The sequence below is a fragment of the Natator depressus genome, chromosome 1 (assembly GCF_965152275.1).
Source record: "Natator depressus isolate rNatDep1 chromosome 1, rNatDep2.hap1, whole genome shotgun sequence".
NCBI classification, from domain to species: domain Eukaryota; kingdom Metazoa; phylum Chordata; order Testudines; family Cheloniidae; genus Natator; species Natator depressus.
In genome coordinates this window covers 38,406,326-38,432,659 of record NC_134234.1, presented here as the reverse complement: position 1 = coordinate 38,432,659, position 26,334 = coordinate 38,406,326, and the positions used below count along the sequence as shown (strand labels likewise).

General features: G+C 39.4%; 1 protein-coding gene across 4 annotated transcripts in view; it reads right to left on the bottom strand.

Moving 5' to 3' along the window:
• Positions 1-26,334, bottom strand: part of ZC3H12C (zinc finger CCCH-type containing 12C) — a 70,544-nt gene that overhangs the window by 34,111 nt on the left and 10,099 nt on the right. For 2 of the 4 annotated variants that reach the window (XM_074957750.1, XM_074957724.1), the window contains exons 1-2: positions 13,292-13,429; positions 8,127-8,890 (exon numbers count right to left, since the gene is read on the bottom strand). In XM_074957750.1, coding sequence (XP_074813851.1) covers positions 8,127-8,890; positions 13,292-13,294 — 767 coding nt within the window. In that variant the 5' untranslated portion in view covers positions 13,295-13,429. Of the gene's footprint in view, positions 1-8,126; positions 8,891-13,291; positions 13,430-26,334 lie in introns of those variants that run through there. The other 2 variants (XM_074957732.1, XM_074957741.1) reach the window with 1 other exon arrangement.

The window sequence follows — 26,334 nt, the reverse complement described above, 5'->3', positions numbered from 1 at the left end:
TAGTGGAAGTCAACAAATGGCTATGCAGGTAGTGTTGGAGAGAAGGCTTTGGATTCTTTGACCATGGGATGGTGTTCCAAGAAAGAGGAGTGCTAGACAGAGACAGGCTCCACCTAACAAAGAGGGAAGAGCATCTTCGCAAGCAGGCTGGCTAACCTAGTGAGGAGGGCTTTAAACTAGGTTCACCAGGGGAAGGGGACCAAAGCCCTGAGGTAAGTGGGGAAGTGGGATACTGGGAGGAAGCACGAGCAGGACAGTGCAAGAGGGGAGGGCTCCTGCCTCATACTGAGAAAGTGCCTATGCACAAATGCAAGAAGCCTGGGAAACAAGCAGGGAGAACTGGAAGTCCTGACCCAGTCAAGGAATTATGATGTGATTGGAATAACAGAGACTTGGTGGGATAACTCACATGACTGGAGTACTGTCATGGATGGATATAAGCTGTTCAGGAAGGACAGGCAAGGCAGAAAAGGTGGGGGAGTTGCTTTGTATGTAAGAGAACAGTATGACTGCTCTGAGCTCCAGTATGAAACTGCAGAAAAACCTGAGTGTCTCTGGATTAAGTTTAGAAGTGTGAGCAACAAGGGTGATGTCGTGGTGGGAGTCTGCTATAGACCACCAAACCAGGGGGATGAGGTGGACGAGGCTTTCTTCCGGCAACTAACAGAAGTTACTAGACCGCAGGCCCTGGTTCTCATGGGAGACTTCAATCACCCTGATATCTGCTGGGAGAGCAATACAGCGGTGCACAGACAATCCAGCAAGTTTTTGGAAAGGGTAGGGGACAATTTCCTGGTGCAAGTGCTGGAGGAACCAACTAGGGGCAGAGCTCTTCTTGACCTGCGGCTCACGAACCGGGAAGAATTAGTAAGGGAAGCAAAAGTGGATGGGAACCTGGGAGGCAGTGACCATGAGATGGTCGAGTTCAGGATCCTGACACAATGAAGAAAGGAAAGCAGCAGAATACGGACCCTGGACTTCAGAAAAGCAGACTTTGACTCCCTCAGGGAACTGATGGGCAAGATCCCCTGGGAGAATAACATGACGGGGAAAGGAGTCCAGGAGAGCTGGCTGTATTTTAAAGAATCCTTATTGAGGTTACAGGAACAAACCATCCCGATGTGTAGAAAGAATAGTAAATATGGCAGGCGACCAGCTTGGCTTAACAGTGAAATCCTTGCTGATCTTAAACACAAAACAGAAGCTTACAAGAAGTGGAAGATTGGACAAATGATCAGGGAAGAGTATAAAAATATTGCTCGGGCATGCAGGAGTGAAATCAGGAAGGCCAAATCACACCTGGAGTTGCAGCTAGCGAGGGATGTTAAGAGTAACAGAGAAGGGTTTCTTCAGGTATGTTAGCAACAAGAAGAAAGTCAAGGAAAGTGTGGGCCCCTTACTGAATGAGGGAGGCAACCTAGTGACAGAGGATGTGGAAAAAGCTAATGTACTCAATGCTTTTTTTGCCTCTGTCTTCACGAACAAGGTCAGCTCTCAGACTACTACACTGGGCAGCACAGCGTGGGGAGGAGGTGACCAGCCCTCTGTGAAGAAAGAAGTGGTTCGGGACTATTTAGAAAAGCTGGATGAGCACAAGTCCATGGGGCCAGATGCGCTGCATCCGAGAGTGCTAAAGAAGATGGCGGATGTGATTGCAGAGCCATTGGCCATTATCTTTGAAAACTTATGGCGATCTGGGGAGGTCCCGGATGCCTGGAAAAAGGCTAATGTAGTGCCCATCTTTAAAAAAGGGAAGGAGGAGGATCCGGGGAACTACAGGCCAGTCAGCCTCACCTCAGTCCCTGGAAAAACCGTGGAGCAGGTCCTCAAGGAATCAATTCTGAAGCACTTAGAGGAGAGGAGAGTGATCAGAACAGTCAGCATGGATTCACCAAGGGCAAGTCATGCCTGAGTAATCTAATTGCCTTCTATGACGAGATAACTGGTTCTGTGGATGAGGGGAAAGCATTGGATGTGTTATTCCTTGACTTTAGCAAAGCTTTTGACACGGTCTCCCACAGTATTCTTGCCAGCAAGTTAAAGAAGTATGAGCTGGATGAATGGACTAGAAGGTGGATAGAAAGCTGGCCAGATCGTCGGGCTCAATGGGAATGATCAATGGCTCAATGTCTAGTTGGCAGCTGGTATCAAGAGGAGTGCCCCAAGGGTCGGTCCTGCAGCCGGTTTTGTTCAATATCTTCATTAATGATCTGTAGGATGGTATGGACTGCACCCTCAGCAAGTTTGCCGATGACACTGAACTGGGAGGAGTGGTAGGTATGCTGGAGGATAGGGATAGGATACAGAGGGCCCTAGACAAATTAGAGGATTGGGCCAAAAGAAATCTGATGAGGTTCAACAAGGACAAGTGCAGAGTCCTGCACTTAGGACGAAGAATCCCATGCACCGCTACAGACTGGGGACCGAATGGCTAGGCAGCAGTTCTGCAGAAAAGGACCTAGGGGTTACAGTGGACGAGAAGCTGGATATGAGTCAACAGTGTGCCCTTGTTGCCAAGGCCAATGGCATTTTGGGCTGTAAAAGTGGGGGCATTGCCAGCAGATCAAGGGACGTGATCGTTCCCCTCTATTCGACATTGGTGAGGCCTCATCTGGAGTACTGTGTCCAGTTTTGGGCCCCACACTACAAGAAGGATGTGGAAAAATTGGAAAGAGTCCAGCGGAGGGCAACAAAAATGATTAGGGGACTGGAACACATGACTTATGAGGAGAGGCTCAGGGAACTGGGATTGTTTAGTCTGCAGAAGAGAATAATGAGGGGGGATTTGATAGCTGCTTTCAACTACCTGAAAGGGGGTTCCAAAGAGGATGGATCTAGACTGTTCTCAGTGGTAGCAGATGACCGAACAAGGAGTAATGGTCTCAAGTTGCAGTGGGGGAGGGTTAGGCTGGATATTAGGAAAAACTTTTTCACTAAGAGGGTGGTGAAGCACTGAAATGCATTACCTAGCGAGGTGGTGAAATCTCCTTCCTTTAAGGTTTTTAAGGTCAGACTTGACAAAGCCCTGGTTGGGACGATTTAGTTGGGGATTGATCCTGCTTTGAGCAGGGGGTTGGACTAGATGACCTCCTGAGGTCCCTTCCAAACCTGATATTCTACGATTCTATGAATTGTGCTGCTTCTTTGGGCTCTGCAGAAGCACTACATGCAGTGAACAGGTCCTATAAAACAAGAATTCTTCATTATTTCCTGGTGATATACTGCAGAACACAGGCAGAGCTCTCTCCCCGCTCCTTAGGAGCTGAGAGAAGTGTCTGAATGGAGGAGAGGGAAGAGAGAGCAGAAAAGGACCAATTTCTGCTCCCTCCTCCAACTTCTATGAAAAATGGGCCAGCTGCTCTCTCCTCCCCTCTAATCCTGCAACACAGTCCTGTTAAGGTGGAGAAGAGGATCCCCTAGAGCTGCCTCTCCATGAGGCTTGAGAGGAAAGGATGAAGAACCTCTGGAACAGCCAGAAGAACAAAGATGCACATTGGGCAAGGGGCAGATATGGGGTTGGGAGGTGCAGAATTGTTGTGTGGTTAGGTAGGCGGAGTTGTTGTGGGGCTGAGGGTGCAGAGTTAATGGGTATGCTGAGTCACAAAATTAATATGGGGTGTCAAAATCATAATTCTTATAAATTGACAACACTCATTTTCACATGCATATTGGGATTGAGCAGAGAGTTTGAAAGTTGCCAGAAAACAGAAAAAACATCCCATTATTTAATTAAAAAATAAATCTTGTGAGTTAGGGCCAGACTCAATTTTTTAAACTTTTGCAGTTGGCAATATTGCAGTAGTATAATTTTTAGAAATAAATATTTAGAGTATAAACAACTATCATTAGATTAAACACATTTTGTTTTTCAAGAGATAGGTCAAACATTAGCCTCAATTATCTGTCAGTGCATTTATTAAAAAAAGGCAATTTAGGATTATTTAGACTTTTTGATATTGTGAGAAGTATGGAATGTCCATTTAAAAATTCAAATTGGAGTATCTCTGCAAGGAAGGATATAGAACAGGGATTGATTAAATGATGTAGGCACAATGGGGAGAGTGACGATCAACCAATTTGCAATTCATATTGTAAGAGAATATTGACACAGGTTTTAGTAGCATTATTCAGTAATGGAGAAAGTTTGTTTTATTCTGTGGGCAAAGTGTACCGATGTGTGTAATACAAAATAGTAATATCATCTACATGTAAACACCACCTCACAGTATGCAATATCAGTTTTATATAGCACTTTGAAAGGACCATGTGTATCATGGCTTAGATACAGCAGGCTTGAACCACAAGTGCCATAGAAGCCTTTTATTTACTATACTATCTTTTTCCATTTGAGGATTTTGGCACTTACAGTTAGTTTGTATAGATGTACAGCAGACCAAGAAGGCAGCAACAATCTCAAAGGAATTTAAAATATCCATTCTTGGTAGCTGCCGGACTTGCTTTTACAAGTTTTACAATTTACACAAAAAGAAAAATCGAACCTGCAAGAATATTCCAATGACAGTTTCCCATGTGTTGGTGTAAGAGAGAAGTTAACCATAAGCAGTTACACCCAAGTAACTAAAATCAATGGCAATATGAAAGCTGAGAGAATTAAAAAAAAACTGGAGGTGGCCCAGTAAATCTTCTATGAGCATTCATTAGGTAGTACTAAACTATAAACCACCAACTCACCAGACACCAGCCTCTCTGCCAAAGGAAAAGTTTTAACAAACCAATTCACTACTTCGGCCAATATCTGAAGATAATACAAGAGGACCAACTCATCCACTGCCTTCAGTTTAAATGACAAACTACCGGAGAAGCCATGCCAAAATAATCACTTAGATGGACTGAAGGCAGCAACATTATTTAAACCATCAAGGTCTCCCCATGTCTCTAGTGATTTGTTAGTCCAGAACCTACCCACAGTGTATTTTCCCTAATACACCTTTTAGATCTCTCAGCTCAATTAGTACTTTCTACTTAGGTTCTATTCTGTTCCACCATTGTAGCAGCTGAATGCTATCATATCGAGTGACTACCTCTTGCCTGTGGACACAAGAGTGCAGAAATAAAACTACAGACCACACCATTCCTGGAGAAGTGTATGTGTGTGCGGGGGGTTATGCAAGATGAGAAAGAGGATGCCTTCCCAGATCTTTCATTCCCAATCAGGAATTATGCACAATATTTTTCAGGAATACAGTCATTGTTTCCTGCTAGCTATTCAAAAATAGGCAAGAAGTATCATGGCTCCTTAGCATCAGTCAACAAGGTGTAATGACAAGTGGGGAGAGCATGTATTGCAATGATAATTGAACAGCCAATTAAGCATATGCAGATACTCACCACTCATTCATGCACATCACATCACTGAAACATCTAGATCACTGGTGCTCAAACTTTTCTAGTTGTGCCCCCCTTACCAGTAATGGAATCTGTCCACACCCCCACTCCATTACTGCACAGGTAGCTCAGCAGAGGATCTTGAGCTGAAGGCAAAGCTGGTGGCAGAACTGGGGATGGGGGCAGAGAGGGAATGAAGGCAGAGCTGGCCTGGCGTCAGAGCAAGGCTTGGAGCCAGGGGCTGGGCGAGGGGCCGGGCAGCAGACAGAGCGGGGCTGGGTGGCAGTCCCTCCCCATCCCCCCAGGGGGTGGTGCCCCACAGTTTAGGGGCCACTGATCTAGACAGAGGAATTGTGGCAAAGTCATCCAAAATTCTACACTACAAAACAGCCCAGCCTCTCTGCACCTTGTTCAACATACTTCTGGCTGTAAAAAACAGAATCTAGCCCTATAATTATCATGAGTGTCTTTTACATGCTATGAAACCCCACAAAAGATACTGCAAGCTTCCGACTTTTCGGTGCATCATCTTGCTGCCGAAAATACTTGTTTTAATCAAATTGGGTTCTATGAAGCACAGCACACATTCAAATTCGTCTCATTTCACAGAGGTGGTTAAGGCAACAACTGAACATAGGAAGGTCTGCATGTCTGAATTTATATAAAGAGTTGAGTGTGTATTAAAAATGGATGGCCAGGTTCTCAGTTGCTTCCAAGGAGTGCCTGGTGTAACGTGTAGGGAAGTGAGATTTATAAAAAGTGTGCCAGTATTGCTCCCCTCATACAGCTTTAATGCTGGGTCAGTAACCAGATCCAGATTAGAGATGCTGCTTCTGGCACCTAGGGGCCATTTGGGTTTCAGGAATTACTGCTCGGGATACTCAGAGCACATACTCAGAGTACAGGGATCCCTTGACCAATGCCCTCTTTTTCCCAGTCAAGCCCCAAGTGCTGGAGAAGGGCTCTATACCATCTGAGAATTCCTGTACACAGAGGTAATCCTTAACATTGGTTGAACCATCTTTATGGCATCTTTGCCTCACCAGATTAGCACAAAGCGGTCATAGAGCAGCGGAGGATTTGGCTCTAACCAACAATGAGCAAAACTATGATGGCACTCTGTTTTTGCTAAAAAGGACACTTCTAAACATTTTATAAAAACAGTTCTGTAACCATGTAAAATTAAGTTTTAATCAAAATGTGGATGTATTTCAGAAGTCTCTGGATCACTTTTAGTTAGAGTGTTAGAATACTGTTTACTTGTTATGTTAACTTGAACATATTTCAGTATTTACAATCCGGCTCTTTTATATCATAAGAGACAGCTAAAAAACAAGACACAGCATATCACATGGAAAGAATTAGGAGAAAACTGAACAGGTGTGCAAGTTGGCCAAAGAAATTAAAAGGTGAGCGGATAGGAAATACTAGCATTCAGAGTTTGGAAAGAAGGTAGCAACCTGCATTTATGGGTTAATTGCTTTTACTTAAATCTACTGAAATTATCCAGTTGCTAGAGTTATCTATACTTAAATTACATTTGACAATACTCTGTTTACCAGGTCATTACGATCATGAACTAAATAAACTCAGATGCCCCAAGCCCTGAAGTTTCTTATACCAAGTTTTACTACGAAGCGAACAAGAAGTATCCTCAAATTATTACTATGCTGAAATGGCTTTTCCTTCTGAATACTATGGTAGGATTGGCTAGTATAAATCCCTGTGCTCTGATTAACTACCAAATAATTCCTCATCCATACGCCCACAGAAAGTATGGCCACCTTGATTTCTGACGTTTCTCATCCCATTATCTTCAATACTTCCCTCCTCCACTCCTCCTTGACCAGTGAGGAAGGCCAGCTCCCTCCTATGCACAACTAAGAGTATTTCATTATCTACAGTTACAGGTGAAGATGGGTGTGTGAGGTGTGCAGACATGTTCTTCTCTGGGCACGTCATTGAAATTCTGAAGACTGCAGTCTCAGTAATTGCTGTAACTTCTAGCCCAGTATCCTATTTCTGACAGTGGCCAGTACTAGCTATTTCAGAGGAAAGATGCCTCATTGTGGAATAAGCCTACTCAATAGGATAATTTTTTTTTACTAAGCCAATCTATTAGTGTTTGATTTATGACTTGAAGCACGAGGGGTTATACCCCAGTTATTTTAGCTTATCATAGGTAACTTTGGATGGTGCAATTATTTATAGAAACGGTGCCTGCTAAACAGTTGGTTTCAGTGATACCTAGTGGCATTGGGTAAAGAAAGAATTTTCTTTTACCAGGTTTGAATTTATTGTCTTTCACTGGATGTTTCCTTGTTCTTGTATTATGTTGCTGCCCGTAAACCTAGCTTTGTTAGGTCCCTCTAAAGTTCCACACAGGTTTCTCTGATTTCAAGAGACGATAGTAATTTCATGTCATTTATCAAACGTGCACCCTCATTGTTCATTTTTCCAGATCTACAATTAATATTGATCAAAATGGAGAGAATTCAATAATAGCCGAAGTAGAGAGATCTGCATAATTAATATATGGTTGCAATCACTGATAATGCAAATCTCTGCACTCTGACTGGCTAATGGCCCTTTGAATACAGGGGTTTGCATATTGTATTGATGAAAAATAAACACACTGTGATTATGCAAATGAGAACCAATGTACTGTTATAGATGTGTAATCATACAGCACATCAGTGCTCTAACTGGGCAAGATAATGCAATTTCCATATAATAGGTAATGTAATGTATCAGTAAATCAATGCCTCATTGCCACATACCTCATTGCCACATTGCTGCCATCAATAACTATTGGCCTCAGGTTATCTCCATCTTCAGTCACATCCTCCTGAAGTGGAGACTCAGACCTCTGAGACTCTATAGAAGATGCTTCACGCATTACGTTTGTGTTAACATTATTTACAGGCTGGTCAGTCTCAGTTTTATTTCCAAGTTTGACAAGTTCTCCCAAAATATCGTTGATTAAAGCATCAGTGCCAAGCTTATTTAGCACAAGCTGAACCTGTTCTTCAGAGTAACCTAACTTAAGTGCAAACTCCAGTTTGGTTTGATATTCCTTTACCACATCAGGGGGCTTCTTTATTTCCTTAGATACTATCTGGGCCTCCTCTATTTTAAGATCTTGTAAGATTTCATAACGTTTTTGTACGTGGGGCTGTAAGCAGGGAGACCTGCACAGTTGTCGGTGAGTCTTAGGTAGCAGATGTGATTCTGCTGTAATGTTATTCAGTCTCTCTGACTCATTATCAGAATTTGTGCTTTCTTCTGAATCACAACTGGAGCTTCCCGTCTCCTCAGATGCCTCCTTATCTGCATCTTCCTTCCTAGAGTTAACTTTATCCATTGTTGGTTTCTCCACCATTGACCAAGATCCAACTGCATTTATTTGTGTGTCAGTTCGCTCCATATAAAGATGGCCTAGGTCATGCCCCAGATGATCCTTCAAGCCCATGAAGCTGCTGCATGTACTCGACTCCACTTTGCTGTTTTTCCTGTATTCCTGAATATAAAGTGTCCCGTATTCCTACAGAAGAAATAAAATGGTTGTAACTAGTTAGCTCTTATTTTGTTTTGGGTTTTCTTGTTGTTTCCTCTGGGACTCCGTTTCTTTACCAACTTAAAAATACTTTCACATTCGAGGAAATTCCCTCTTCACTTAAAGTTTGATTGCATTTGTAAACAAACTAGTATGAAACTTGCTGCACGTAAACACACTTCTTCAAACAGAGAGAACTTTCCAATAAAATCAATCCTGTTTGATTAACAGAGTATTATTATTATTATTCAACAGTTTTCAAAAAGCATTTACATCTAAACTGATGAATACATTCAAAAATTAGTTTTTATATAAACTGGTTTTCTTTAAAAGTTTTTGAAAATAAAGTAGCTGTATAGGTCAGGAAACCAGACACTAGAAAATGTTAACTTGAACAGGAGTCTTTTGTTCAGATTTAAAGTAACTGTGATATTCTGTCACTGGGTATGTCTACACAGCAAAAGAAAAACCAACTAACCAACCCCCCACCCCAAAACATGGCTGTGAGTCTCAGACCTTTGGTCAGCTGACTTACACTGGCCCTATGGGACTAAAAATAACAGTGTAAACATTTCTGTTGTGAGCCCGAGGCAGTTGACTTGGGCTCTGAGACTTAGAATCATAGAATATCAGGGTTGGAAGGGACCCCAGAAGGTCATCTAGTCCAACCCCCTGCTCGAAGCAGGACCAATTCCCAGTTAAATCATCCCAGCCAGGGCTTTGTCAAGCCTGACCTTAAAAACCTCTAAGGAAGGAGATTCTACCACCTCCCTAGGTAACGCATTCCAGTGTTTCACCACCCTCTTAGTGAAAAAGTTTTTCCTAATATCCAATCTAAACCTCCCCCATTGCAACTTGAGACCATTACTCCTCGTTCTGTCATCTGCTACCATTGAGAACAGTCTAGAGCCATCCTCTTTGGAACCCCCTTTCAGGTAGTTGAAAGCAGCTATCAAATCCCCCCTCATTCTTCTCTTCTGCAGACTAAACAATCCCAGCTCCCTCAGCCTCTCCTCATAAGTCATGTGCTCTAGACCCCTAATCATTTTTGTTGCCCTTCGCTGGACTCTCTCCAATTTATCCACATCCTTCTTGTAGTGTGGGGCCCAAAACTGGACACAGTACTCCAGATGAGGCCTCACCAGTGTCGAATAGAGGGGAACGATCACGTCCCTCGATCTGCTCGCTATGCCCCTACTTATACATCCCAAAATGCCATTGGCCTTCTTGGCAACAAGGGCACACTGTTGACTCATATCCAGCTTCTCGTCCACTGTCACCCCTAGGTCCTTTTCCGCAGAACTGCTGCCTAGCCATTCGGTCCCTAGTCTGTAGCGGTGCATTGGATTCTTCCATCCTAAGTGTAGGACCCTGCACTTATCCTTATTGAACCTCATCAGATTTCTTTTGGCCCAATCCTCCAATTTGTCTAGGTCCTTCTGTATCCTATCCCTCCCCTCCAGCGTATCTACCACTCCTCCCAGTTTAGTATCATCCGCAAATTTGCTGAGAGTGCAATCCACACCATCCTCCAGATCATTTATGAAGATACTGAACAAAACCGGCCCCAGGACTGACCCCTGGGGCACTCCACTTGACACCGGCTGCCAACTAGACATGGAGCCATTGATCACTACCCGTTGAGCCCGACAATCTAGCCAGCTTTCTACCCACTTGCTGCTGTGGGTTTTTTATTTTCCATTGTGGACGTACTCTCAAAGATAATATCACTAAACAGTGTAATAAATCAGAAATGCAGCTATAACACATACGAGTACTGCTATGGAAAAGTTTTTATACTAAGTGTCTTAGACATTCCATTTAATACAAGGGAACTAGCATATTACTATATCATCACAGAATCGTATAAAGGTAGGGTCGGAAGGGACCTCAGGAGGTCATCTAGTATAGCTTCCCTCATCAGGGCAGGACCAAGTATATCTACACCATCCTTGACAGGTGTTTGTCTAACCTGTTCTTAAAAGCCTCCAATAACAGGGATTCCACCATCTCCCTTGGAAGCCTAGTCCAGAATTTAGCTACCCTTATAGTTAGAAAGGTTTCCTTAATATCAAACATAAATCTCCTTTGCCTCAGCTTAAGCGCATTACTTCTTGTCCTACCTTCAGTAGACATGGAGAATAACTGACCACCATCCTCTTTATAACACCCCTTAACATCTTTGATAACTTATCAGGTCCCCTCTCAGTCATCTTTTCTCAAGAGTAAACATACCCAGTTTTTTTAACCACTCTTCATATGTTGTTTAAGCCTTTTATAATTTTTGTCGCTCTCCTCTGGACTCACTGCAATGTATCCACATCTTTCTTCAAGTGTGGTGCCCAGAACTGGACACAGAACTCCAACTGAGACCTCACCATGCTAAGTAGAGTGGGATACCACCACTGGTGTCTTATGTACGGCACTCCTTTTAATACACACCAGAATGACATTTCCCTTTTTCGCAACTGCTTCACATTGTTGGCTCATAGTCAATTTGTGATCCAGTAAAACCCCCAGATCGTCTTCTGAAGTATTACAGTATTGAGTTATTCCCCATTTTATAGTTGTGAATTTGATTTTTCCTTCCTAAGTGTAGTACTTTGCATTTGTCTTTACTGAATTTCAACATGCTGATTTCAGACAAATTCCCCAATTTGTCAAGGTCATTTTGAATTCTAATCCTGTCCTCCAACATGCTAGCAACAGCTCCCATCTTGGTGTTATCTGCAAATTTAATAATTATACTCTCAACTCCAACATCAAGTCATTGATGAAAATGTTGAATTGTATCAGACCCAAGATAGAACTCTGTGGAATCCCACTAGATATACTCCTCCCCCGCCTCGGTTTGACAGCAAACAATTGATAATTACTCTTTAAGTACAGTCTTACAAACACTACTGTATTCTTAATTTCATCTAGACCACTTTCCCTAGTTTGCTTATGAGACTGTCATGTGGAACTGTGTTAAAAGGTTTACTTTAAAAAAAAAAATCAAGATATATGTTGTTTATAGCTTGCTTTCTATGCACTTGGCCAGTAACCCTGTCAAACAAGGAAATTAGGTTGGTTTGGCATGATTTGTTCTTGACAAATCCATATTGGCTATTACTTAAAAACTTAATATCCTCTAGGTGCTTATAAATTGATTGTTTAATAATTTGTAACTTTACAGATATCAAAATTAGGCTGACTGGTCTATAGTTCCTTGGATCCCCTTTGTTCCTCGGATCCCCTTTGTTCCTCTTTATATTTCACTAATTAGGCAAATATGCTTAAGAAGCCACCTTACAGAAAATGGGTTAATGATAGAATAAATATAGTCCAATGAATCCTGAAACAGAATATTCATTCAGTCAGGTAAACATCCCTACACATTCCTAAATTCCTTTATAAAGTCCAGGCCAATCAAGAAACACTTTGAATATTCTCAAAGTAGCTTTCTTTTAGTCAGAAGAACAAGACTTTGAACTATGGGCTGATTCCAAGTCTATTGAAGTAAATGAGAGTGATCCAGAAAAGCACTTAAATATTAATTTCAATAATGTGGCTAGTCACATGCTTAAGCTTAGGCATGTGCATAAGTACTTTGCTGGATCAGGGCCTAAATGCAGAGATGGATGGTATATAGGAGATACGGAATAAAGCAGATTGTGGTTTTCTGTGCCTCATAAAAGCCCCACCCACCCAAGTTTACTAGAGGAGTTCACATTATTGTAGTTTAACATAACTTTTATGAGGAAATAGATATTTGAAAAATTATCTCCATAATCTGTTTAAAAGGAACTTATTACTTCCTTTACTTTTTGTTCTCTTGAAAGAGAATTCTGGCATAAAGCAGAACTGTTTCCGTTATTAAAAAATAAAATATAAGGATGAAACAGAAAAACAACAGCTTTTCTAGTTCACGCAGGACAAAAATTAAGCAAGACACGTATACAGAAGGCAGTGCTTGAATGTCATATATAGCATGGCCACAAACCCGATTATTGAAATCACAACTCCATTGTCTCCATTCTATTAACAATTATCCATAGTTTAAACTTACCCAAAATACAAAACTTCTTCCATTTGAATAAATAAACCTCCCGCCCCGATAAATAAATAGTATATATTTCAGAGTGGTAGCCGTGTTAGTAGTATATATTTAAGAGCACTGAGTCATTTGCGGAGTTTTATTTCCTTTGCTGGGGGAAAAAAAAGTATGCAGAATATACATATGACAACTCATGAAGACTTCTCTCAAGAAGAATGTGAGAGAAATGAAAATGCCATCCATGATTTAATAAAAAAAAGTTTTTAAATGCATTGTTAGGACATCTCCACAGCAGTAGAGATTTTCAGTAAATAGCTGTATTAACTAAGTTGTCCTACTTGATAACTTACCATTTTTGGTTTGTAACCAAAGAGGATTTTTTTCCAGCAGTTTAATCTAGTTTAGACTGATAGAAGTAGAAAATATTTTTTCTGTATAGACCTGATTTAGTTAAAAGGCAGAGCGATTGTGATGCTGTCTCTTGAAGTGTATCAGTCAATGTTCATTTTCTTTATAGGGATCTTTATGAGTTCAAGCAATACTGCAGATTAAATACAAAGGGAATTTAGGAAGTGAACCTTTACACTTGGTGATTTATTAACTACTGTAATACACTGGATAGCCTAGTGCCAGTAACAAATCACAACAGTATCTCAATAAAAGGATACAGTTAAAAACCCACACTGTGGCCTTCATAGAACTGCCACCAAAAAGTATCTTAAACAAGAAAAACCTATTGGAAGCTAGGCTGCCTAGCAACCAGTCTTTAGTTGCTAGGATGCACTCCTTTAACATGCCATCATGAATGCTAGCACAGTGAAAGAATAATTTGGTATGAACAAAAGCCTATGAAAAAGACTGGGACTTAAGTGCGTCTGGTTTACCCTCTGAGAACAATGCAGCTGCCAAACCAATCTGGACGCTCCGACATCATTGTTCCATAAACCCCACAATCTGCTCTGACTAGAGGAAGTATATTTAATGGGCAACATTTTTAAGCTGGAGTGAAAAGTTGGGTCAGCTCATGTATTGCCCTAATAGAATACACCAAGATAATGGGTCACTGCCCAAATCCATGTACTGTGAAATACCATTTTAGCACTGAACTAAAAGTATTACTTTTCTTTTGGACACTATCTGGACATGCATTTAAATTAGTTAAGATTAATGTATTGTTATTTCCTGATGTCATATTCTAATTGTTTCTCGTTAAAGTTTTATCTTAACTATAAACATAATATTCTTTCAAAACGACACATATCTCAAAGAACCTCAGTTATTGCACTGGGTGAGTAACCTTCTCTTCTGCAAAGAGATACTACAGCAGTTGCAGCTTTCAAAGCCCACACAAATAGTATTTAATTGACTTAAGCACACTACTGTTATTTTTAACTAGTGTTTTAATATATGACTCCACTACAACCACAAAGCATAAGGATTCTGAAATATTACCTTTAAGTTTTGCATAAGCAGCATACCATTCCTGCTGTCAGACCTGCATGCAAGTTTTATGTATGTTCAGACAAATTCTACAGCATCTGTGATAGGCAGCAAATAATCTGCTGCAGCACCTCCTTAGAATGTTTGTGTTGGGAGCTCCCAACACAAAGTCCTAGGCAATATTCATTGATTATAACAATGAAAATTAGATATCATAATTAAATCCTAATAGAGTTTATTATTTTACTTTGAGCTAGATAGTGAAGGGAGAAATGCCAGTCACTCTACCTGAGCAAACTAACCTAAATTATTTTTGGTTCTTTCAGTCAAATGTTAATGCACCTGTTGACAGCATAATGAAGCCAACAAGAAATAAAGAGAATGAATTTGTTCAAGGAGTAACACAAAAAAGTAAAAGCTCTCTGTGTGTCATTTACAATAAAACTCTTATACTGAGACCATGGTTTATAAGAAAACTTTATAGATACCATGTAATCTAGATGAAATTACTTGCTATGAACTATTTTGAGTGCCATATGTGTTGATACACTTTTTATTTTTATTTTATATATAAATATAATTGTATCAACACAAAATGAGTGACCAAAGAAATAAACCTATTAACTAAATTATTGTACTTAGTTCTTATGCTTTCAATAAAACTACTAAACAATAGTTTTTGAATTTATAAAATTTTTAAATATAAAAATAGGTAATCTCCATTGGCTATTCTGTGTGATAAACAACGATCCAATCATTACACTGAAAAGGAAGGGTTCTTAATTTATGAATGCATATGTACTTATACTCTTTACACCAAAAAACCTGCAAACCATAACCCTCCTCCCCCAAAGCTATAAAACCAAATGTGGCTTCATATTTTAAACAGGCTCCATTATTATAGGATTACTATCATCATCAAATACTACGCCCATTTATCAAACACACTTGTTAAGTCAGGGGTTTACATTTAACACTGTGGAGGAATACAACGCCATTATGTTACAGAATTGCAACCTTTTTCCATCTACTGTTCTTCAAATTCAGTAGCAAAACCATTTCCCACTAACTACTAACATTAATTTTGAACTATACATTTCTACTGTTCAAGAGGTCAGGTGCAAATAGATCTAAACTTTTAATATTATGAAAGTTGTCCAATTACAGCTGAAATTCAAAATAGTTTAATGCAAACTTTACATGGCACAAAAAGCAATAAGTGAAACAGTGTGTTATGACATAAATTTTTATAATAGCAATGGCATGTGTTCTTAAAAGAGCTTCCAAGTTTTTAAAGACAAATCCTACAACAGTGAAAAAGTTTGGTTTTTTACAGAATACTTAAAATATTCCTAGATCTTCTAAACAGCAAGTAGTAAATATTTAGACCACAGCTTGTTAAAAAAAAACACAACTGTTTGTCATACAGAATTTCAGAATACCAATATAGAAACAAATGTCCTAGCTTCCCAAATGGCAAAGATATTGCAACAATGAAAATAAAATAATGAATATGTAATAAATACCTCCTGCAGTAGTTTCTGTATGTTTAATTACCATTGTATTTCAAGGAGTACTGTTGTCTGCATCACTCTGTCTAACAAAGGAAGGATGTCCCATTGAACAGATTGGTTAATGCTCTGGGGCAACAGATGTCTACTGGAACTGCAGGAGACCAGCAACTGGTGGCCTGCCCATCTTCTGAAAACTTTCAATAGACTTATGCATATGTTCACACAATAGGGCATGTGGTAGAAATGCAAACCTCTTTTTAACCCTTTTATGTGCCCTCTTTCCCTCCCAACTGGTATATGAAGGTCTTTGTAGTGTTTTTTCTTTAGAGGATCCTTGGAACACTGGTTCATGGAGTGTACATTGTATGTGTTCTTCAACCTAATATCTGAACCCAAAATATAAAACAAAATAGATTAAAAACTGCACAATAATGTGTTGGCTAATTTTATAAATGTAGAAATGATTTTGAAAGCACAGAGGCTTTGAATGGATCATGTTATCACCTGAGAGTAGCCCCAAAGAACTAATGTTATATCCTGCCCTAAATCCATCCCTTTAAGTTCACACATTGTCCCCACGTGATGTTCCTCCTAATCTTAGCAAATGTTTCAAATGGGCAAATCTATAAAATAGTTTTTTCCTTTGGAAAAAAAAGTATCAATTATAGCATATTTACAAGGGATAAAACATTGAAACTCAAGTCGAAGTCACCCAAAGGGTGCAGAAAATCTAGTTCTCCTGAAGAGTTCTGACTGTCATTTCCAACCCCCAGCAATACATTATTGATGCCCCTACAAGTTCCTTCCAGAATGTATCAAGTTAAAGATCACCCTTTCACGCAATTATTTTTCAGGTGAAAATTCTCTCTCTTTTTAAGACACCCCCAAAATTTGGAGATTTTGTGATGTGTATGGCTATTTATTTTGTTCAGAACGTAGAAGATGTACTGAAGTGTTAGAATGGTGAAACTTTTCAATCCCTGCAGAGAGTAGTCCAAATACTTACGTTAGCTGGAAAACACAGAGACATTGGTTTCTTGTAGCAGTTCCAGAAGCAACTCCTTAACACGATTTCAGCTGCAGACTTCCAGGCAAGCAAGCAGAACAATGAATGGTTGAACAGATGGAATGGCAATGTCTTTGCTTAACCTATTACTGAGTGGAACAACAGCCAATCATAGGCCAGAGAATTCACAATTAGTTGGCCAGGCAGATGCAAGGCAACCTCCCCACCCTGCATCAGGTTTGTAGGTTTCTAAGATAAGCAAGTTGATGTCATTCTCAGGGTCTGCCCCAGGCAGCATGTGTATTAACAAGGGGTGTGCAGCAACAATAGGCCATACAAAGGAGACTAGCAGGCAGCTGCTGTATGAGCGCCAGAGTCATTAGGGAGCAGGCTGCCAACAAGAAACACCTGGCTTGGGCAGACTTCAGCTTTTCCTCATTGTTTCTAATACATGAAACAAAGAAAGGAATTATTTTTAAGTAGTAAAAGTTGTAAGTTTCTATAAAAAACAAAACCTAAAGGATATAGCCAAGTCTATTACAAAAACCTTGTAGCTTTTGCTAGGAAAATTAAAAATATAGAAATATCACAGCAGTGATTGTGTGTATTCTCTTTTTCCTGTTAATAAAATAAATCATTATCGATGCAGTGCAACAGGAGGTCTGTTAAGGAGCCAATATTATACATAAATACATTCAAAAGCACTCTGAATTTCCTGAAACTTTACTTTTATTTATGTACCAATAAGCCTGATGAACTTGAGTTTATGCACAACTAAAACCAAATACAATGTTTAGAGTATTTCAGTTTCAATGGAAAATGTTTTGATAAATTATTAAACTGCAAAAATATCAATTTCAAGCATCAAATATGGGATTTTTCTAACTAATGGCATTAGAATGTACATAAAGGAAAGAGGAACTGTGATAGCACCACTGCAATAATAAATTTACTTGTTGCAGTCATCAATGTTCATGTTTTTGTAATTAGAAAATCTTATTCTACAGATTTACACTTGAAGCAGAAATCTCCCTGGTTTCCTGCAGTGTGTATAGATGATCTAAATAAATGTTTTGGAAGTTAAGTCACTAGGTAAGCATGTTTAAAATATTTCTTCCTTGTGGAGGCAGAATGTTTCTAAGCTAAAAGAAAATGTCCAAAACAAATTTCTATTAATAAAAGATCTTCAATTTACTACATTTAACACATGGCCGTTGTCATGTTGCTACCAGGGAGGCAAAGGGTACATTTCCCCCACCAATTGACCTTCAAGGGGCCTCGAGTTATTGTCAGAAAGGCCAAAATATGTACAAAGCTATCCAATGTTAAGCAATGGAACAGTAGAAGATTGGAAAGTCTTCTTCCTTCATATAAATTATAAATCACTGTAAATACTGATACTGTGGCCCAATTATACTTTTTTAAACTCCTAAAATCCAAGATTTTCTATGGGTCTAACTAGCAACTGGTCACTTTTTTTTTTTTTTTTTTTTTTTTTTTTTAAAAGAAAGCCACATCCAGGGGGCATGGGCCCCAGAATACGCACTTGTCCCCTTCTCCCCTCCCTCAAATAACTGGATCCTACAAACAGCCCAATGTCTAGTTTTGGTGTTTGGTAAGAAAGCAGACCAAAACTCAGACTTTCAAATCATGGCCTTTGTTTTTAGTAATTTTACACAGGAAAGCTCAATTCTGATGAATCAAGGCTGAGGCACAAGTATATTAAATGACTTTCAGTTCCATTCAATGAGCAGATAAGCAATACTGAAAATCAAGCTGAAGTATCTGTTTGTCTATTCTCACAGGCTGAGGAAATCTATTTGAGACCATTTGCTGTGGGTTCAGAGGGCACCCAGAATACAAATAGTTTATTATTAGGATGGTTAATTTCAGGCATTTTCCAAGTTGCATTTGAATTTTAAAATGTTTCAGGAAAATAAATGAATCCACACATCATCATGCTGTAAGACAAAAGTTTATCAGATGTCCAGATTTACCGGTATAAAGCAAATATTATCAAGTGCAAAATCCAACACTGCATGCATTTCTGCACCTAACCCGTCTGGGGATAGCAGCAGATGAATTTAGAAAACTGAAAACCAAAAATCCAACCAAATACAATCTCTTTACACTGTCCATTAAACACCCACAAGAACAGCTACTATCATTACTATTTTGAAGTTTTAAATTCTGAGGCAGGAGAAGTCTTCTCACTAATTTCTGCCACTGTGAACACAAAGAATGAGAGAAAGCTACCCAAGTGCACAGCAGGAAGCCTGGTCTCCAGCACTGGATTAAGCTTCTTTGCAAACAGCAAATAAAGGCAGTGATCTGAAAAAGCTAATCAGTCCCTGCTGTGGTATTTAGACTATCTCAGTTGCTGGTATTGGATAATGTTAAGCATATTAAAACATCTGTAAGAAAAATAAGAAGCCAGTCTGGTTTACCTAGTCATAGGCACTGACCTTAAATGCAAGCAGCATCACTTTGCTAGCCTTTAGTTCAAGCACTGTCAGAGCGAGACAGACACTTTGTACCTGGTGACAGAAATGCTTATTTTGGCAAAAGGGACATATGATGCAGTCAAAGTACAGGCATGATGAACTGAGGAGAACTTTGGTAGTATAATACAAGTAGCATATTTATTGTTCTATAACAAAAATGCACATTAGTGCAGGTGGATGACCTAACTTTAATGTTATTTTAAATATTAGGTTACCATTTGGTATAAGTCACCCCTTCACTATTTTCTTGTGTAAAAAACTTTCCAGAACCCATGCCTTTTTGAAACAAAGGAAGCTACTTTAAGTTACCTTTGGTTCATCTCCATGCGGGCATTACTGGAAAATCGTGTAGCGCAACTTTGACAAAAGACCAAGATCAAATTAGATGTTTAAGATATCAAATAGGTCAGTAGGTTATATTTTAAGTAAGCCAGTGTAAACTACTTTAACAAAATATAATTACATTAAATTTAAATGCAATTAAATGCAATTTTACATAATGTAAAAACATTAGTCAGTTGTTCAAATCAGTCTCAATATTTTTCTTGTCTGAATAATTTTCTCAAAACTTCCTTAAAATAAATGGGAAATGCTCAAGATTTAAGAGGTGTCAGAACCATTTCATCAAATCATGCTCATGCTGACAGAAGAACATTCATATTAAGGTTTTAACCAGTACACTAGATTTCCTACTGTGAACAACGAGGGCAACAAAGAAACCTTAAGAGGAAACAATGAGGATCTCTGTCACATCTGTGACAGGCTATAATGGCATTACTAGGAAGTACACACAGCAGATGAACAAAGAAAGCTCTACTTCTGCAGCTAAAACCTTCAGATCCAGCAAACTGACCAGTCTAGCCATTTCCCACTGCTATATTTAAAATACAATACAGAAAATTAAGATTATAGCTGGTCATTGAAATGCAGCATGCATAGTGGTTCCTCCGACTTCTAGCTTCCTACCCATCTGGAGAGGCTAATGATTCTATTTTCTTGCTCTTTAGAGAGACCAGAAATTGTATCAAAGCTCATCATTAAGTTCCTAGCACTATTTTATTAAAACATTAAATAGACTACCATGCAAAGAACATAAGATGTTTACAGACAACTAGCTCTCACTAACTTTGGAGGACATCAGGATGAAAAGAGATTTCAGAGTAGCACACAAAAAGACAGGGGGGAGAATACTAAAGTCCTGAAGGAAACACAGCCAGGGGAAGGAGCAGGAACTGCACGGGAAGAGGCAAAAGACCCATAGAGGTAGAGCTGGAGCAGTTGCAAAACTTAAACAGAACGGCCAAATGGAGGTAAGGTGACATCAGGATATCACTACTATAAAAAATGTCCATCACAGACCTCTAGTTCTAGCAAATCTTGTTATTTCAAAACATGCTGAAAACAAAAGCTTACTTAAAAGAAAATTATATTAATTCAAAATGTACAGAGGTCACAGTCCTCCAGTAATTTCAACCTGCTAAAAGTATTGCTGCAGCAAAGTACTAGAAACAATGTGATTTATCCCAACAACATGTTGTTTCCTTTTGTTATACAACCTTGTACCAAGGCCACTATAATCCACAAAAATACAATTTTGTTTCCGCAAGAATACATTTTAGAAGACAAGTTAAGCACACATCATTATATACATAAACAGAGACAAGTAGAAAGATTTTGATTTTAGCATTCATAATTCAGAAAATCTGACTATTGTTGCATTACAAAAATATCCATATATTTAATGTTGCACTTGGCAGCTCCAGAAAAGAACCTTTTATTCTTAAAATTAGGAGTTGGCCATCTGGCCAGTGTTTGTTGATCACTAACCAATATCTTAACAGGTGCAAAACATTCAAAATATAGCACCTTAGAGCATCACCTTCAAAACTGAGCAACCTTCTGTCTAGACTAAATCCACATGCAGATCTGCACTACAAAATGAATCCTACAACTACCGGTATGCTGTGGGATGAACTAAATAGCAGAAAGGTCCCTGCCAATCAAGATAACTACACACTTTTATGACAAAGATGAGCAATAGTTTTCCCTAGGCAAGGAGGAAGTGAAATTGTAATTTCCAAGCTATTTTCTAAGAAAGAACAATTCTTAAGAACTGAAATACCAGAACCACTGGTTCTAATATTCCGATTCTTCCAAAGGCTAATGCAAAATGCCTCAATAAGGCAGCAAGATTCACAGGCAAAGGGAGCACTCAATTTACCCTCTTTGCCATTCAGTCTTTAAAATTTCATCTAAATAGTCTCAGTTGCTTATTTCTAAATTCAGAGCCACTTCTCTTACTTGTGGTAAAAATATTAAAGGACTTTAACAATCTAAAATAACCATAGCTTGAATTAAAACAAAGTGGCAAATAATATCTTGGCTTTGGAGAGGAGATTCATCCATTTCTATACATCCATGTAACTTGGTAAGATATGGATATGTATCACCATAGGCCCTCTGTATGAAAGAGTCCTCAAATATTGAGAGACCATTGGGTTCCAGGAAAGACCTATTAAAGCACACAAAATCTTTGTGATCTATGGGTATATCAGCAATTAAGACACCCATTGCTGGCCTGTGCTAGCTGACTCATGCTCATGGGGCCTGGGCTAAGGGGATTATTTAACTGTAGCGTAGACTGCTGGGCTTGGACTTGCGCTCAGGCTCTAGGACCCACTGAGATGGGAGGGTCCCAGAGCTCAGGCTGCAGCCTGAGCATGGAAGTCTACACTGCAATTAAGCATACCTGCAGCCTGGGTTTTTAATTGCAGTACAGACATAGACTAAGACACCCAAACTGTTGCACTGTTGTTGATGCAAGCTGCTCATTGTAGGAGCAATGCTATGCCCATGTGCGGACCCATCAAAGTAAATGGCCTGGCCGCACAGAGCTGCCAGCAGTATCAGGGCCTAAAATACCTGCCTAGTCATCCATAAGTAAGCACCCTGCAGTAAGAAAATGTTAAGAAAGCATTTGACAGCCTACATTACAATTCACTCTGGAACATCATGAAGTTTTGCCAACAAAAATCATCATCATCAAGGCTTTATATCAAGGTGCAGCTTGCTCAGTTATACACACTTGAGTGAATCATTTATTAGAGACATTCGTGTCAAACAAGGATGCATTCTCTCACTGCTCCTGTTTGGCAATGTCATTGATTTCACTATGTGAAAAAGTGTAGAACAATACAACACAAACTTCACTTGCTTCCACAATAGTACACTGGAAGATATAGATTTTGCTGATTTCTAAATGACAGCTAAACTAATGAGAAAACAAAGACCAGAAGACTGTCCAGTGTAGCAAAAAGACAGGTTTAATAATCAGTTATGAAAAAACAATTCTAATGAGAATCCCAATAGCTCCCAAACTCAAACATTACAAGGAGTGAGTCCATTCACATACCTTGGCAGTAATGTACAAGCCAATGGAGATATCCAGAAAGAAATGATGTCATGAATTGGCAAGGTAGCAGCTGCATTCACCAGTTTAAACAAGATTTATAAAAAAATTTAAATGACCAATTTGAAGACGAAACTACACATTATTAACTCGCATTTTATTTCCATCTTAATATATGAATTTGAAAGCTGAAAATCCAAAGGTATACTTAAGTATGTATGAATGCTTTCAAAAAGCAAATACCTGGGACATGTATAAAGAATGAAGCCAGCTTTGCCATGGCAGACATTCTGTTGGGCAGCTGTGAGACGGAGATTTGCTTCTGCTTAACTGGGTGTCAGCTCCCACACCACTAGCCTGTTAGTCAGCCAAGCACTCTCCTCAGGGCTGTCAGCTCCTACTTTGCTTTGTAGGTTAACAATAAATGCACCCGTCCCTGAGTCCCTTTGAAGAGTTCCCCTTTAGTGTCTAGCCCCTTATCCACTGAACGTTCACAGAAATGTGAGGCGTGCTGTCCCCAAGAGACCAGTGTACACACCAGCTTATATGATTCAACTCAGGATCAGCACTTGGCTTAATACCCAGCACTAAGATCTATTTATAGTGAAAACAACAAGGTTATCATCAAAGACTCAAAAGATAGTGGGTGATGATAATGGAAACAAAAAAGTTACATATACAAATATAACACTTTCTAGAGACTAAACTTTAGATGGAGGTTAGCCAGTTCAATTAAGAAATTTATCTCACCCCAAAATGTCCTTTACAATGTTTCAACCAACGCTGTGTGAGATGAATGTAAATGCATTGCCTGCTTATTGCCGAGGTGAAGGATGATGGGGATGTCATCTTTGTTCCCCAAACACAGTCCAGCAAACCTTTGAAGTGTATCCAAAATAAGGATCTCTTAGTTCCTTTCTGAAAATTTTATAATCCTTCATCTGCACTCATCCTAGATGTTTGTCCACTCTACTTTGATATAAACTTTAACACACACACACCTCCTTAATTGGAATCTGTACATATACTTCACAATGATATTAATGACCATTATGACCCTGGCTTTCATTTAAGACCTCCCATGATATTAATTGTTGAACCACAATGTGCATACCAGAATCAGGGCATTCCTGTAATCCCCCTTCCCAGCTGGGTCACAACAACTAAAGGAATAAGTACAAGGATCTGACTGAAAAAATTCTTCTGTCCAACACCATTCACAGTGGGAAAAATCATGGGACTTAACAACATAGAGGACATGCAAAGAGTGGCCCGGGATAGGAAGGAATGGCAGAGGCTTGTTCATGCCCTAAGCAATACCTGACTGCATGAAAAAGATTCAGAATAAGAGAATTAAATGGTGCAAACCAGCTCCACTGAAATCTATGGGTACATCTACACTGCAGCTGGAGATTTAATTTCCAGCTGTGGTAGACAGATACATGCTAGGTCTGATCAAACTAACCTACTGAAAACAGCCACAGCAGCACAGGCAACTGGAGAAGCTAAACGTCCGAATACGTACCTAGAGTCTCAGATGGGATTGTACTCAAGGCAGCTAGCCTGTCCCACCACTGCTATTTTTAGATAGCTCAATTAAAGCTATCATGTGAGTGTCTACCCAAGTTGGAAATTACACTTTCAGCTCCAGCTCAGACATACCTAATGTCAAAACTCCCAACGACCACAATGGGGCCAGAATTTCACCCAGAATGTTGCAATGAAACCACTAAGTAACAGTAGTCATATTGAAGTGAAACGGAACATAACCTTTCAGACAGGGGATTTCATTTCAACTGAACCAAAGTACCTTGTTTTAATGGTTAGAAAAATAATCCTTCACAGCCACTGTATTTATTTAAAGGGACACAATCAACTTTTAAAAACCGCAGTCTGAAAATGCTTACCTCCTATTTATAGGAATAATGCCTAAAATTACTACAACGGGAAGAGATTAGAGGAAAAAGTTCTCCCTTTTAGTTTACTTTGTACACTTAGTGTATAGTTGGTTTCACCATTTCTACTGGTTAGTTATTTAGGTCTTAAGCCTGTAATTGAACCTGCATAGGTAGATCCCTGTGCCCAAAGAGAGCTCTCTTGACTTCAGTAGGGCTTCATGTGGGCACAGAAGTCCACCTGTGAGTATCCAATTGTGGGAGCAGGGCCTGATCAGGCAGTCCCCTGCTTGTATGAGTCTTTCACACAATGGCAAGGGAGAGTTTTTTTGTTTTTTTTTGTTTTTTTAAAAACAGACAAGTGTTACAGTGAAACTCAGAAGTTGTTAGTGGGACTCAGAGGCAGGTAGAACAACTTTTAACTCACTGTTTTTAATTGATCAAATTTCAAACTAATATGTCCCCTTGAAGGACAAAAATAAACTAAGTGGCACACAACATCCCATTGTTACACTTCATAAGAATAAATATTTATTCAGAGTCCCATATTTTAACTAGTTATTTTCCAACACAAAATTTAAAAACACAAAAAACAAACAAACAAAAACAAAAATCCACTAATCCAGATAGCTATTGAGTGACTATTCTCACAGATATCAGTAGAGAAAACTTCTCTATGTATTTCTAGATCATCACACAGACAGGTGTGTATCAGAGCACTGCCTGAATATATTTGGTTAAAGAAAATCAGCAGTCTTGTTTATTGTTGTGCTGCTTTTCAATGACCTTACTGCTTAAGAGTAAGTGTCTATTTACACTTCAAAACACCACTCTTTCTAAAAAAAACAAAACAAAACGTATTTTCATTGATGAATGTTAGATGCTGATCTTTTCCTTTGTTCAGAATGAATCACATGGACAGTTTGTATACTTTCTGCACATGAAAAACTGAAGTGTCTAATTAACTTTCCTTGTGACAATATTGGGCAACCAGCCAATATCTACAACTGTATAGAGTATAACTGTCATGCTTAACAGAATGCTTTTATTCAAACTGTTCTGTCGGAAGAAAAACCAACATGGTTATGTGAGAGAGCGTTCTCATTATTTAAACAATTTAAAAAGAGCTCGATACCCTACATAACATCCATTATACTATATTAGGGCTACCGAGCTCATCTGTGTTGGAAAACTATCCCTTAAAAAAAAAGCCAGAAATGAATGTGATAGAAAATATTAGGGCTTGTCTACACAGCACGCTACTGCACAACATGCCAGGATGTAATTCTACAACACACCAGTATGCCATGCAACGAATTCCATGTGGATGCTGCTGCAGTGTGTGGAAAGTTCCAGAGTCTTTCAGTTCTAATGTGGCCACCTGCTTACTAGGTGATGTGTCTTGTCAGAAGTACATGACAGCAGTGCTCCAGGGTTTCTGGATGGAGATTAATGTATTGGTTTGGCCTTTTAACGTCCTAAATGGCTTTGGTCCTTCCTCTTTGAGACACCACCTTTCTACCCAAGCTATACTGTTGCAGTTGTCAGCTTGGGCTGGAGTTTCCTCAGATACACCTTCCAGCAATGGATTCTCCATGAGGGGCTTCCAACTTTGGAATTTACTC